Source organism: Lemur catta, chromosome 6, assembly GCF_020740605.2.
Source record: "Lemur catta isolate mLemCat1 chromosome 6, mLemCat1.pri, whole genome shotgun sequence".
Taxonomy (NCBI): Eukaryota; Metazoa; Chordata; class Mammalia; order Primates; family Lemuridae; genus Lemur; species Lemur catta.
This window is the reverse complement of record NC_059133.1, coordinates 79,782,516-79,796,643: the sequence shown is the minus strand read 5'-3', so window position 1 is coordinate 79,796,643 and position 14,128 is coordinate 79,782,516. Positions and strand designations below refer to the sequence as shown.

At 32.8% G+C, this 14,128-nt stretch overlaps 1 protein-coding gene across 1 annotated transcript in view; it reads left to right on the top strand.

Moving 5' to 3' along the window:
- The window catches only part of ETNK1 (ethanolamine kinase 1), a 67,424-nt gene that overhangs the window by 32,795 nt on the left and 20,501 nt on the right, over nucleotides 1–14,128 (top strand). The window contains exons 3-4 of the mRNA XM_045554203.1: nucleotides 7,600–7,740; nucleotides 10,615–10,757. Coding sequence (XP_045410159.1) covers nucleotides 7,600–7,740; nucleotides 10,615–10,757 — 284 coding nt within the window. The remainder of the gene's footprint in view (nucleotides 1–7,599; nucleotides 7,741–10,614; nucleotides 10,758–14,128) is intronic.

Here is a 14,128-nt window from a genome sequence, read left to right as displayed (position 1 = left end):
GAGAAGGATTGGTGAAAGGTGATGTTCTTGCCTTATTCCTGATCTTCGTGAGAAAGCTTCAAGTTTCTCACTATTAAGTAGGATATTAGTTGTAGTTTTTTTATAGATATTCTTTGTCAAGTTGAGGACATTCCCCCTCTGCTCCTAGTTTACTGAGATTTTTTTATGATTAATAGGTGTTGAGTTTTGTGAAACGCTTTTTCTGCATCTACTGATAGGTTTGTGTGATTTTTCTTCCTTAATCTGTTAATGTAATGAATTACATTAATTGATTTTCAAATGTTGAACCAGCCTTGCATACCTAGGATAATCTCACTTGGTTGTGGTGTATAATTCTTTTTATACATTATTGGATTTGATTTGCTAATATTTTGTGTTAGTGAATATATTATAAAAAGTAGAAACATTTAAAAATGAATAAATTTTTTAATTAAATAAGAAATGTAAAAATAGCTTTTTTCCATTGTATGTAAAATTTACTAATAAAAAGTAATTGAAGTGCTCTAATCAAGTCTTCTTAAGAACTGTTTTCTTTTTTTCAGGAATGCTTTAAACAAAATTTAAATTTTAATTGTGGTCAACATATGTATCATAAATTTACCATCTTAACAATTTTTTCTAAATGTACAGCCCAGTAGTGTTAAATACATTGACATGGTTGTGAACTAATTTTTAGGAATTTTTTCATCTTGCAAAACTAAAACTATATGTGTTAAACAACAACTCTCCTTTTACCCCTTCCTACAGCCTCTGGCATCCATCATCTACTTTCTATCCCCATGAATTTAACTACTCTAGGTATATCATGTAAGTGGAGTCATCCAGTATTTGTGTTCTTGTGACTGGCTTATTTCACTTAGCATGATGTCCTCAAGTTTCATCCATGTAGCATGTTTCAGAGTTTCCTTAATTCTTAATAATATTGCATTATATTTATGTGCCACATTTGTTTATTCATCTATGGATGGACACTTGCGCTGTTTCCACTTTTTGGCTATTGTGAATAATGTTGCTATGAATGTGGGTGTGCAAATATATCTCTTTGAGTTACTGCTTTCAGTTCTTTTGGATAAATATCAGATGTGGAATTGCTGGATCATGTGGAAATTCTATTTTTAATTTTTTGCTGAACGACCATGCTGTTTTCCGTAGTAGCTGTACTATTTTATTTTCCCACCAACAGTGCCCAAGGGCTCCTCTTTTTCTACACTCTTGCCAACAATTGTTATATTGTGGTTTTTTTGATAGCTATCCTGATGGGTGTGAGGTGATATCACATTGTGCTTTTGATTTGCATTGCCCTAATCATTAGTGATGTTGAATGTTTTTTCATATGCTTATATGAAAAAATTTGTTTATCTTTTTTGGAGAAATGTCTATTCAGGTCCTTTGCCCATTTTCTTATATGATTATTTGGTTTTTTATTATTGAGTTGTAGGAGTTCATTATATATTCCGGATATTAATATATGATTTGCAAATATTTTCTCTCATTCTTCAGTTGCTTTTTTCCCTTTGTTGATTATGTTTTTTGATGCATAGTTTTTTACTTTTGTTGTTTGCGCTTTGGTTTCATATCTAAGAAATCATGGCCAAGTGTCTGGTGTCATGAAGCTTTTCCCCCTATTTTTCCTTCTAAGAGTTTTTATAGTTTTAGTTCTTACATTTAGATCTTTGATTCCTTTTGACTTAATATTTGTATATGGTATAAGGACAGGGTCCATTTTCATTTTTTTGCATATGGATATCTAGTTTTCCCAGCACCATTTGTTGTCCTCTCCCCGCTGGTGTTCTTTTCTCATTGTTGTCCTTTCCCCATTGAATGATGTTGGCACTCTTGTTGAATACCATTTGACTTACATGCATGAGTTTATTTCTGGGTTCTCTGTTTCGTTCCATTTGTTTGTGTGTCTGTTTTTGTCCCAAACTGTTGTGATTACTGTAGCTTTCTGATTTCTAAGTTTTGAAGTCAGGAAGTTTAAGACTTCAACCTCACTCTTTGTTCAGTGTTAGTTTAGCTATTTGGGATCCTTTGAGATTCCACATGAATTTTATGAAGGATTTTTCTGTGTCTGCAAAGATGGCTTTGGGATTTTGGTAGGAATTACATTGAATCTGTAGATCACTTAGAGTTGTATTGAGATCTTAACAATATTAAGTTTTCCAGTCCATAAACATGGGATATCTTTCATTTATTTGTATATTTAATTGTTTTCAGCAACATTTTGTTTTTGGTGTATAAGTTTTTTATCTCCTTGATTAAATTTATTCCTGAGTATTTTATTCCTTTTGATGCTATTGCAAATGGAATTGTTTTCTTAAAATCCTTTTTGGATTGTTCATTGTTAGTGTAGAAATGCAACTGATTTTTGAGTGTTTATTTTGTATTCTGCAATTTTGCTGAATTCAGTTTTTAGTAAAAACTGTTTTTCTTAAAGCCATTAAAAACTTGTATGTTTTGTTCAAGCCCAATTTATCAAAAATTTTAGATGAATATGAAACTTGTAAGTAGAGTGTATTTACTTTTTTAATCTCTTAGCAAGGCCTAGTTTTTAAGTATGTAGGGGCTGTGGTTACAATTGAACTATACTTGTTATTTCCATGAGGAGATTTGTATTGTAAATAAATTTTTCTGCTGTGATCTGAATCTTTGTGTCTCCTCAAAATTCTTTTGTTGAAACCTAATCCTAGCACGATAGTATTATGAAGTGGGGCCTTTTGGAGGTCATTAGTAATAGGGGAGGAGCTCTCAAGAATGGCAGAGGCCCACAGGAGCTCGTTTGCCCTTTCTGCCGTGTGAAGATGCAGCAGTAATGTGGTATTTATGAGGAATGGCCTTCACTAGACTCCGAATCAACTAGTGTTTTGATCTTAGACTTTGCAGCCTCTGGAACTGCAAGAAAGAAATTTCTGCCATTTTTAAGCCACCCAATTTATGGTATTTTTGTTATAACAACTGAAAGGACTAAGACGTTTCATGTGTTAATTTTGCTGCATAAGAGATAAGAGACCTATAGTTCTGAGACCTATAGAAATTGGCTTGAATTTTAGACTTTGGGAAGAGGTTTAAGCAAGATATGCCTTTCTTATCAAAGAATAGGCAGTAATTCAGATGTATGCTCATGTTGGTTTTGTATAGGAAAACATTAATTTTGTTAGCAATTTTTATTACATGTGATTTAAAAAATCCAAAATAGATTTTAATCCACCTGACAATAAACCTAATAGTGAAAGAATCTTATGGTAAGAATTTTATTAGCTTTATGGTCAATTTCTAAGTGTACTCTGAGTTTCCTGCTAAGATAACTCATTCTAACTTATCAAATATCTAAGTACCTCCTCTTAAGTTCTGAGTGCTAGAATAGATAATAAGACATGGTCTTTGCCTCTTGAGGGATAACTTAGTGGTAGTATTTGTCAATCATAGTGATAAAGCATTCTCAACTGTTACTATTAATATTATTATTGGTATGGTTCTATTTTGAATTATATAGGAAAATGCTACCTAGCATTTTTAATAATACTGTGAATATATTTTTACTTATTATATAAACATATTATTATTTGATATTAACTTTGCCCTTTACCTTTCTAATTTTATTTTGAGAATATACCTGTAGATGGGCTAGATATATCTGTAATTTACTTATAGAAGATACTAAACATTAGTTTTAATTTTATTTTTTTTAAAGATAGAGTCTTGCAATGTGTAGCTCAGGCTAGACTTGAACTCCTGGGCTCAAGTGAACCTCCTGCCTCAGACTCTCAAATAGCTGGGACTACAGGCTCATGCTACCATGCTTGGGTAAATGTAACTCAGATTTTCTTTTTTTTTTTTTTGAGACAGAGTGTCACTCTGTTGCCCGGGCTAAAGTGCTGTGGCATCAGCCTAGCTCACAGCAACCTCAAACTCCTGGCTGGGCTCAAGCAATCCTCCTGCCTCAGCCTCCCGAGTAGCTGGGACTACAGGCATGCACCACCATGCCCGGCTAATTTTTCTATATATATTTTTAGCTGTCCATATAATTTCTTTCTATTTTTAGTAGAGACAGGGTCTTGCTCTTGCTCAGGCTGGTCTCGAACTCCTGAGCTCAAACGATCTGCCCACCTCGGCCTCCCAGAGTGCTAGGATTACAGGCGTGAGCCACCGGGCCCAGCCCAGATTTTCTTTTATGAAGAATGATCATTGCATTACAGAATGCAGAAGAAGCCTTAGCTATATACTGCCGTATCTTCACTGACAGAAGATCAACAAAGCATTGTTTCTATAAGATGAAAGTTACATTTTCTGTAGAATCTTTCTTGACATAGGCATTTCTGAAACTTCTCTTCACAATCAATAGAGGCTTTTTTTTTTTTTTTGACAAGGTCTCGCTATGCTGTTCAGGCTGGCCTTGAACTTCTGGGCTCAAACGATCCTCCTGCCTTAGCCTGTCGAGTAGCTGGGACTTCGATTATGCACCACTACCACCATACCAAGCCTCTTTTAAGTTTTGATATAGATATATTTGCAAATAGTAATTATGCTATATGATGATGGTCATTAACAGATATTTTGGTTTATTTACATTAGAGTAGGCATTATCACCTTATGCAGAAAATGTTTTTAAAATTTCATATAAAAGTAGTTCTCATATTTCCATCTATAATTTTTGAAATTTGTTCAAAGGAATAATTGTATTTGGTAAATTTTTGATAAAAATCAGTATCATTTGAAAGATTTTGCCTTTGTCACTCCATGGTTTGTGTGCATTTAACCTTTCTATTGTAACTCATAGGGAATTGGTATGAAATAAGAAGTTATTCTATAGGATTTTTGTGTGTGAATCTGAATATGAAGTTCAAGTCATTAGTGAACTTAAAAGTTAAGTAGATTAAATTTTTGTATACATTTTTTCCCCCTGATATTCAGGGACATATGACATTAGATCTGAGGGAGAACTTCAAAACTGTGTAATAGCCCAGTTATTTTGTTTTCCTTGTAAGGAACCTGAGAACCAGAAAAATTAAATGATTTGCTTAAGTTCAGATTATAGGTACAATGGCAAAGTCAGAATGGAAACCCAACTAATTTTGTGCAGTGTTATGGGGATATTCTATAGTGGAGACTGCTGGGCTTTTCCAAATCCTGGCTCAGCCCCATTTTGCCACCTTCTGCCAGGAAAGGCAGGGCATTCAAAATTAGTTGATATTTTGTCTTCTCCAGCTATTCATGTTCAACAGATTCCATTAATCTGTAAATGCCCCTTGGAGTTGTGGCTCTACTTTTTTTATTCATTTTTTAAGTATTTACTGTAGAATTTTCATCCTAGTCACTGTCAGCTGAATAACTAGAGAACTTCTAAGATTACATTTTGTAATTTGCAAATCAGGGTCTTCTATGAACCCTGAGGTAAAACTATTAAAATGATATTCTTCTTACTATTTTTTGAGACAGCGTCTCACTTTGCTGCCCAGGCTAGGGTACAGTGATATCATCATAGCTCACTGCACTGTGTATATGCATTTGGGTTCTTCTTTGTTTTGATTTTATCACTGCCTGGCTTTTTCATGAAGTACCATAAGTTCATTTGGGCTTAGCTTTCTATGCATGTATGAGACTGGCATAAAAATAAATTTCTTTTTTCTGTATCTTGTAGACGTGAGTGTGTGGTGTTGGGGAAGGTCAGTCAATAATTATTTAATTTATACAAATAAATGTTTACTCAATTTGTTTGAGAGGTCTGAACCAAAGTAGACGCATATAAAAAGATGACAAATTTTAATATTTTGGTAATGTATTAGTCAGAATAAGGGTGAGACTGATACTATCGATTGAGGACGACAATTTGAAAATTTATGCTGACTTAAAGGAGAAGAAATTTATTGGTACATATAACTGAGAATACTGAGTTCAAACGTGGGTGGATTAGAGGCTTCAATGTTATTAGAAATATCACTTTATTCTGTTTTATTCTCTTAGTTTCTTTTTCTGACAAATTTTCCTTAAGAATGGGCATTATAATAATCAACAGGCTTCTCTAACCAGTTCAGCCATCCCAGGGGGAATGATCCTCTTAATAACTTCCACTAGCCTAGCATCAACAAATTAGTTAGTTAATCATGAACCTAGGATCAAGTCTCTTGGCTTAGATTGGGTAATGTGTCCTGAACCAATCACTGTGGCCTGCACAATGGAATGCTCTGGGCAAGTCTGGTTCATATGCTCCCTCATTCCTAAAGCTAGTGGTGTAGGTGGGATATAGTTAGGATTGAGATCAGCTCTGTGTGAACCATATGAACTAAAAGTAAGGAGGATGGAAGTTTCTCTAAAGGAAAATCAGTACTCTTTTTTTTTTTTTTTTACTAGAAACTAGTTAGATAAAAGTAAGAATACTCATGACAGTATAAAATCTAATAAAGCTGTGTATTTAATCACAGGTTGGTGAAGGCTAAATATAATGCTATGTTCCCTGTGTGTCTTAGTTGAGTGGTTCTCAAATGTTTTTGCATGTTAAAGTCATCTGGGAGGCTTTTAAATATCTCCATGCCCTGGCAGCTTCCCACATCAGTTAAACCAGAATTTCTAGGGGTAGTACCTAAGGCTCTATAATTTTTTTGAAGTTCCTCAGCAAAATCATGTCAACAAGAATGAGGTGGACAGAGTTGTTGGGGCATATAGTCAGCAAGGGTTTAAGGAAGGGTTTCAGGTGACAAAGAAGTTCCCATGGGAGAAGCAGAATCCAGTAGAGAGAACAGAGGGGCTTCACAGAGGAGAGCCAGGACGAAGGACTTCCAGCCTAGGAGATACCTTTCAAAAGAAGCCTGGGACTCTAACCTAGTTTCAGAGTTTTAAGAATACTCAGAATCTTAAAAATCAAAATCAGTCCTTGTTAGCTTCGTTGGTTGTTAGTCTGGAGCAGTGGTTCAGTCAGACGTGAAGACAAGGGTTTCAAAAGAGGCAACTTAGGGTCCAGGAGTCCAGTGATGAATCTAATTCTATCTGAGTCACAGCACCATAACTGTGAAAAGAAAAAATTATTCAGTGATACTTGTTAAAGCTTTATAAGGCCAACTTTATTCAGAACCATCGTGATAGGTATAGGCACCATGAAAGTAGGATTTTGCATTGGGAGAAAAGAGATTAGGCTCTACTCCAAATACAGCATGGGCAAGTGGGCATTTATAGCCACAGAGCAGGGTGGGGATTCGTGGATGGAAAATTACTCATAGAATCAGGAGTGTGGGGGGATTCTGGCTAAGTCAACCTAACAGGATTCTTACCGAACACATGCTACGGTGATTAGACATTGCCTGGGTGATGGTGGAGGACAAGGAACCTGATCAAATATCTAAGGTGATCAAATATCGAGGATGGGACATTCTTGCTAAACTGATCTAGCAGGGTCTTGCTAAAACTGGATTTTATAAGGAAATGCACAGATAGCCTATAAGAAGGTTCAGGAGCTTGACTAAAATTTGGTCAAATGAAGAATCTTTGTCGATAGACATGAACTTTATGATGCTTAACTTCTTTTTATGCTGTTTTGAATCTTTGTCAATAGACATGAACTTTATGATACTTATACTTTTTCTTTTCATGCTATTGTGTTTTAAACAGGCTAATAGCTCGTCAGCTTGCTAAAATTCATGCTATCCATGCGCACAATGGCTGGATTCCCAAATCTAATTTATGGCTAAAGATGGGAAAATATTTCTCTCTCATTCCCACAGGATTTGCAGATGAAGACATTAATAAAAGGTAAAATTTATGTTTTACATTACTTTGCTTTATAATAGGGTTTCAAAGGTAAACAAGGTTTGTGTGTAAAATTGGATTTGGTTTTATCTCTTTGCATTAAAGTAAAATAAGCATTCATTTTTTTTTTTGACTCCCAGGTAACTCTGTAGAAATAACTACTTCTATCTCCATCAGTGCCCCTGTCCCAACAAAAACCCCTATAACAGCAAGAGGGGTGGAAGTAGGGGAGAAAGAAACAAATATGGAACATTTATTTGGAAATAATTTTCATATAAAGATCACTATAAATGAGTACATTTTTGCATACTATGAGTTGGCCATAGAGACTTTATTTACTTTTTTAAAATTCTTTTTATCGAAAGCTGTTTTTAAAAGACCTAGGGATCTATCTACATTGGGGTAGTGTAGTAATATTGAAGGATGAAAAAGTTTGGATTGTCTTCACTGTGGCTATTTAAATCCCAGATAATGAGGTTGAAAATTCACTTACCAAAGTCTTATCAGCTTTTATACAACTGACTCCCCCAAGTTTAAACTAAGATATTTCATTATTTTCTGTATAAAAAATTTATGGATTAGTATTTAGAATCTAAATTTTATGATCATATTTTTATATAATATTGCTAATACAAAATTTGGAAATTTTATTTCGTCCTTTATATCTAAAACATGTGAAGGCTACATCTTTGTATTTAGGAAGTCTTTGTTTTAAGAAGAACAGAGGCGAGCATGACCTACGTATATTTTTTTCTTGTTTCTTTTTTAAAATGATTCATTGGAAAAAGTAGCTATTGAGTTTGATTATTTCAAAAATTAATTTGATTCACTCTGTATGTGTGTGTATTTGCAGGTGGTTTGTCAAACTTTGAATTAGATAGGGATGTTATACCTCTATAATGAGTATGGGCAAACTTCTGGAAGTGTGTCCAATGTGCTGGATATTTAGGAAGCTACAGTATAAAAATAGAGAATTCTCTTTTGAAGTAGCCATTTTATTGAAAGATTTTGGGAAAAACTATTTAAAAATAATTAGGTGGATGAAGATGGTGAAGGAAGATTTTCTTGGCTTGTTAAGATAACGCAGAGTTGAGAGAGACAGTATATATTGTATAGGTTAAGAGCACAAGACTCTGGAGCAGACTGACTGAGATCAAATCTCAGTTCTGCCACTAGCATTTCTGTTGTGTAACCTTGAGCAAATTTCTTCATCTATAAGATGTACATAAGAGTAGTATATTAACCCTGTAGGGTTTTTGTGAGGATTCATTGAGTTAGTATATATAAAGTGCTTAAAACAGTGCCTGGTCACACTCTTAAGTGCTGAATATATATTAGCTGCTATTTTAAAAATTATTATTATTCAAAGAAAGTTTTGAGTTATATTTCCTAGACTCTTCCAAGGTATTCTTTAAATCCTTGAGGTTACTGATTTTGGAAAAGCTGGAGGCGGGTACTATGGTAAATAGCAGGAAGAAAGCACTCTGTCCCAATAGAAAATATATAACCAGAACATAAAAATAATTAAAATATTAAAAACGTTTATTTTCATATTTTCTTCCATTCCCTTTTGTTTGTATGTGATTATAATTTTCTTGTTCATAATCATTTGAATCCTGTTATTTCCATTCAACACCATACTTTTTTAGCTGTCCATATAATTTCTTTCTATTTTTAGTAGAGATGGGGTCTTGCTCTTGCTCAGGCTGGTCTCAAACTCCTGAGCTCAAATAATCCACCCACCTTGGCCTCCCAGAGTGCTAGGATTACAGGCGTGAGCCACCACGCTGGCCTCAATGCCATACTTTTTAAAAAATAGATTCTTTTGAACAGTCATACCATTTTGAAAACAGCATGTACTTTTGGAAATTGTATGTAGAGAAGAATGCAGCAGTGGGGAAAATACAGTTAGAAAGCACCTGAACAGGCAAATTCAGTAATGTAAAAAGAATCTGTATTATATTGTAAAATGGAAAAGTAAGGGGTTATTGAGAAACTGTGGGGAAAAAAAAAATCAGGAGAGCATGACTTAAAGTATTAAGGGAAGGAGGAAAAGAATAAATTAACAGCAATTTTTTAAGCCTGATGGTGCTGTTGAGGAATTTGTGATAGCCCATTTTTGTTTCAGTTGATTTTTTTATCAAATTAATACAAATATAGCATAATAAATAGTGTAGAAGAGTATAGGATAAAAAGTCATGATTTCTGTCCAGCTTGTCATGCTACCTCCCACCCTTCTCAGTCTCACTAGCCTGAAGCAATTTCTAAAACAGTTCTGTTTTTAACATACCTGGATAATATAACTTTATTTCTGATTTACCTAACATACCTAGATAATATAGTTTTATTTCTGATTTAGCTGTAGATCATAATCTATTGACATCTCTGAGAATTTAGATGATATATGCTGCATTCACTCTTTCAAGCTTGAAATAGATATTTTTAGTTTTTTAATAGTTTCTGTAACTAAATAATGTATTAATACTTAAACCTCTTTTTATTAAACTTTGTGTCTTAGTTTGTCTGAGTTTTATCATCTATAAAATGCGGATAAACATAAAACATTTAGAGTAGTACTTAGTAAATGTTGCCTGTTAACTATGTATATTACTTCTCCCCCCACAAATTTTATAGTGATAGTTTTTTTTAGTTTTCTGCCCTGCATTTTCACCATTGTTCAATTACTTTGTATTAAGTTTAAGTTCATTATACAGGTTTTCTTTATCCTAACTTTTGGACTAATTGGTTTATTGTTTTAATTAGGGAGTATGTACAATTAAATGGAAAGAACTTATTCAAAATATGTTTTAATCCTTAATCAAACTTGAAAAAATCATTAAGATAAACAAGATTTAATTCTTCTTTTAAAACTAAAAGGTTCCTAAGTGATATCCCAAGCCCTCAGATTCTTCAGGAAGAGATGACTTGGATGAAGGAGATTCTTTCTAACCTGGGCTCACCTGTTGTGCTTTGCCATAATGACCTATTGTGTAAGAATATAATCTACAATGAGAAACAAGGTAGGTATTTGACCATAGCAGTAAGTAAAGTTGATTTCTTTTATGTTCTTAATGGTCCTTTTATCTTTGTATCAATAAAGATAAATTTAATTCAAATGCAAGGATTAAAAACATGCATGAAGCCTTTAAAGATTTTCTTTTAGGCTTTAAAGTCATGGTAACTGTGATAAGTTAGGAATATATAGTCTGTATATTTGTATAAAATATGTGTTTTAGAATGGTTGTTTTAGAAACAGTTTGTGGTTCCTTTTGTATCTTTAAATATAAAATGATGAATTGATTTTGTTTATAAGTTTAACTGTAAAACCTATTTGGTTATTCATGATTTGAAAGTATATCTGCTTATAATGGAGGTTATGGAAAATCAACAAATTGACATTGCACCACTTTATAAATACAGAAATTTTCTCAGTGTTGGGAAGGACAATGGTATTAGAAATAAATGATCTCCACGTTTCCCATTACTTGTTTACTATGTTGATTAGATAGTTTGACTCTAAGGAGAGAGCCACAGATGGAGGAAGTATTATTTGTGGTTGCTCACATTTGTATCTACAAAAGTAATAATCAGGAAGCTTTGGTTAATAGTTTTAATATTTTTTGAGGTAGACAGTGATACTTTTTGATGGAATGATCTTGCTCTGTATTCAAATTCTGTTTTCATATTTAAGAAACACTTGGTTGTATTATGTCATTAGGTAAAGTGGTTTGAGGTTTGGTTGCTAAATGATAGATGCCTTTCAGTATTAAATTGAAATCTAAAAATATAATTTTGGTTGAAGGATTAGTATTAATTTAAAAAGTATGTTTGAAGCTATGAAGCTATTGCGTTATAGGAAACCTGCTTTTGAAGATAGTCATTATAGTTGGAAGACCAGATTTTGATTCCAAAGTATGCTGTTGTGAATATTCTAAAGCCAAAGAATTCTCATTAATATGGTCATAATTATATTAAATTACTCTTTATGACCCTTCTCAGAATGTAAGTTGGAACTATTCTAATACAATAGTTGTTAACATTTATAACTGAATTATAGCTGAAGAAAACCAACCAAAGGAACACTGTCAAGGGTGGTAGGCTTAAGCACATATTTTCAAAACCATGTTTGAGTATTTTTTATATTTGATATTTTACTGTGGATTAGAGATTTTATTTTTCAAAAATATACTGAGCTAACATCTTTATTTTGAATTGTCCTGGAATTTTTGTATGGGATCATTTTTTTTAAACTTCTGGTATACCCTAAAACATTAAGTACTTGACAGTGTCCTTTAATATATGTTTATACATTTATTATATACAATTGCCGTAGTATATATGTACTACATTATATACTAGTAACCAAATCTCAATGCCATTTGTGAGACAAGAGCATTAACTATGCATTATAGCAATGTATTAGCTTTTAAGTTCAGTGCAAGACCTAATAACACATTTTATATGATGGAATTTCAAGTGAGGGACTTCATCTTACATTTGAAGTGGACACTCAGCTTTATTTTTAACTGCAAGTTAATCAAAGAGAATCTATTATTTTCTTTGGAATATAATTTTAAACTTTCATGCTTTTATTTTTACAAGTTTCTTTTGCATATTCATTTCACAGAACAAACTTGTTTATAAAACTAAAAATAAGGGACCAAAAAAATCAGATTACTTTGATATTAGAAAATACATTTTTACTCTTTTATTTAAACAGTTGCCTATTTCTAAACTATTAATCAGCCATATGAAAGGTTCCTACATAAAGATCAGTCATATGAAAAGTTCCCATAGTTTAAATAAATGCTTCAGTTTGACTTTGAGTTTAAGGTTGTCATTTGTTTTTTTTGCCAAGAGTTACCTGAATCATACTTCTGTGTTTAATTTTTCTTTCGTACACAGAAAAACAAATTTTACAGCTCCACAGATGTAACTATTTTGATATATTTTTTAGAGTTTGACCTTTTCCTTAGAAATCTGTTTTGTATCATTTGTTTCTTCTTGTCTTTGTGGTTTATGTATGTGTGTTAGTTATGGAAATGTTCTGGTTTAACCCCCACCTTATCAATGGTTTTATAATGTTTGTTAAGAAGGCTGCTTTGTACCCTGTGGCATTTATTTAAAAAAAAAAATTCCTATGTGATTAGTTGAAATATAAGTATTAAGAAAAATATTACTAGAATGTTGAGGTAAAAATCTAAAACTCATTAAAGTGTGGCAGGAAGCTTACTTTAGTCTTTAGTATTATGTTTCAAATTAGGAGCTAATGGTTTTGAGGAAATATAACTATGACATATTTGAATCTTAAGTTATAAGTAGAAGATACCATGCCTCATACTTAAAAATGTAAATTCTATAAATTTAGTAAATTTAATAGGCAAGAATAGGCAAGATTTAGTAAATCACTATGCAAAAAATGATACATTTGAGACTGTAGCATAGCATTAATATTTTACTTATGATAGTGATTTTAAAAGGTTAATTAAAACTACAGATACGGACTACAAAGTTATTTACCTTCTTAACTCGTTATTCTGTTATAGCATATAAAAGCCAAGTTGAGTCTTTTGAGATTGAGACAATTTCCACATATAATAAATGATTAAGTTGCATGTTATATTCATAAACATGTGTTTGATTTATTATTTAAGTCAGTCATGTGACTTGATCTCAGGACTTCACTATTGTGTACCCATTTATGAGAAACAAAGATAAATATACTATGAAAGCTAAAGGACTGGCCTTGATACCGTCAAGCTTAGTATCTATCTGTAGTAGTATGTTTCAGACCCTTAATGTTTCAGATGTGCAAATCCTAAGCAAACTTCATAAATTTATACCAGATCATCTTGAAATTTCTGCATATATTTTTAAACTGTAATAACTTAGATTTTATATATTTTTTAACTATAAATCTCAGAGTAGCTCTTAAAAGCAGATATATTTAAAGCTTATTTATAGCCAAGAGTAGTCAGAAAAAGTAATAGATTTTGGAACCAAGTACACTTGGGTTCAAATCCCTACCCAATCACTTATAGAAGTAAGTGGTGTTAGACAAGTCATTTTATCTCTTTACAAGTGATTATATTTGATTTTTTTTAAAAATTGAGATGGGGTCTCACTATGTTGCCCAAACTGGTCTTGAACTCCTGGGCTCAAATGATGCCTCCACTCCAGCCTCTTGAAAAGCTGGGATTACAGACACACGCCACCACACCCGGCCTTACATTTGATTCTTGACTTTGCATCAGAAACACCTAGGGTACTTGGAAAAAAAAACTGCAGATTTCTGGGCCCCATAAAGACCAACTGGACAAGAACAAGATAGGCTTAGAAATATGTGTGTGTAACAGATTTTGAAGCATTCTTGTACTGTTGATATGCTAGA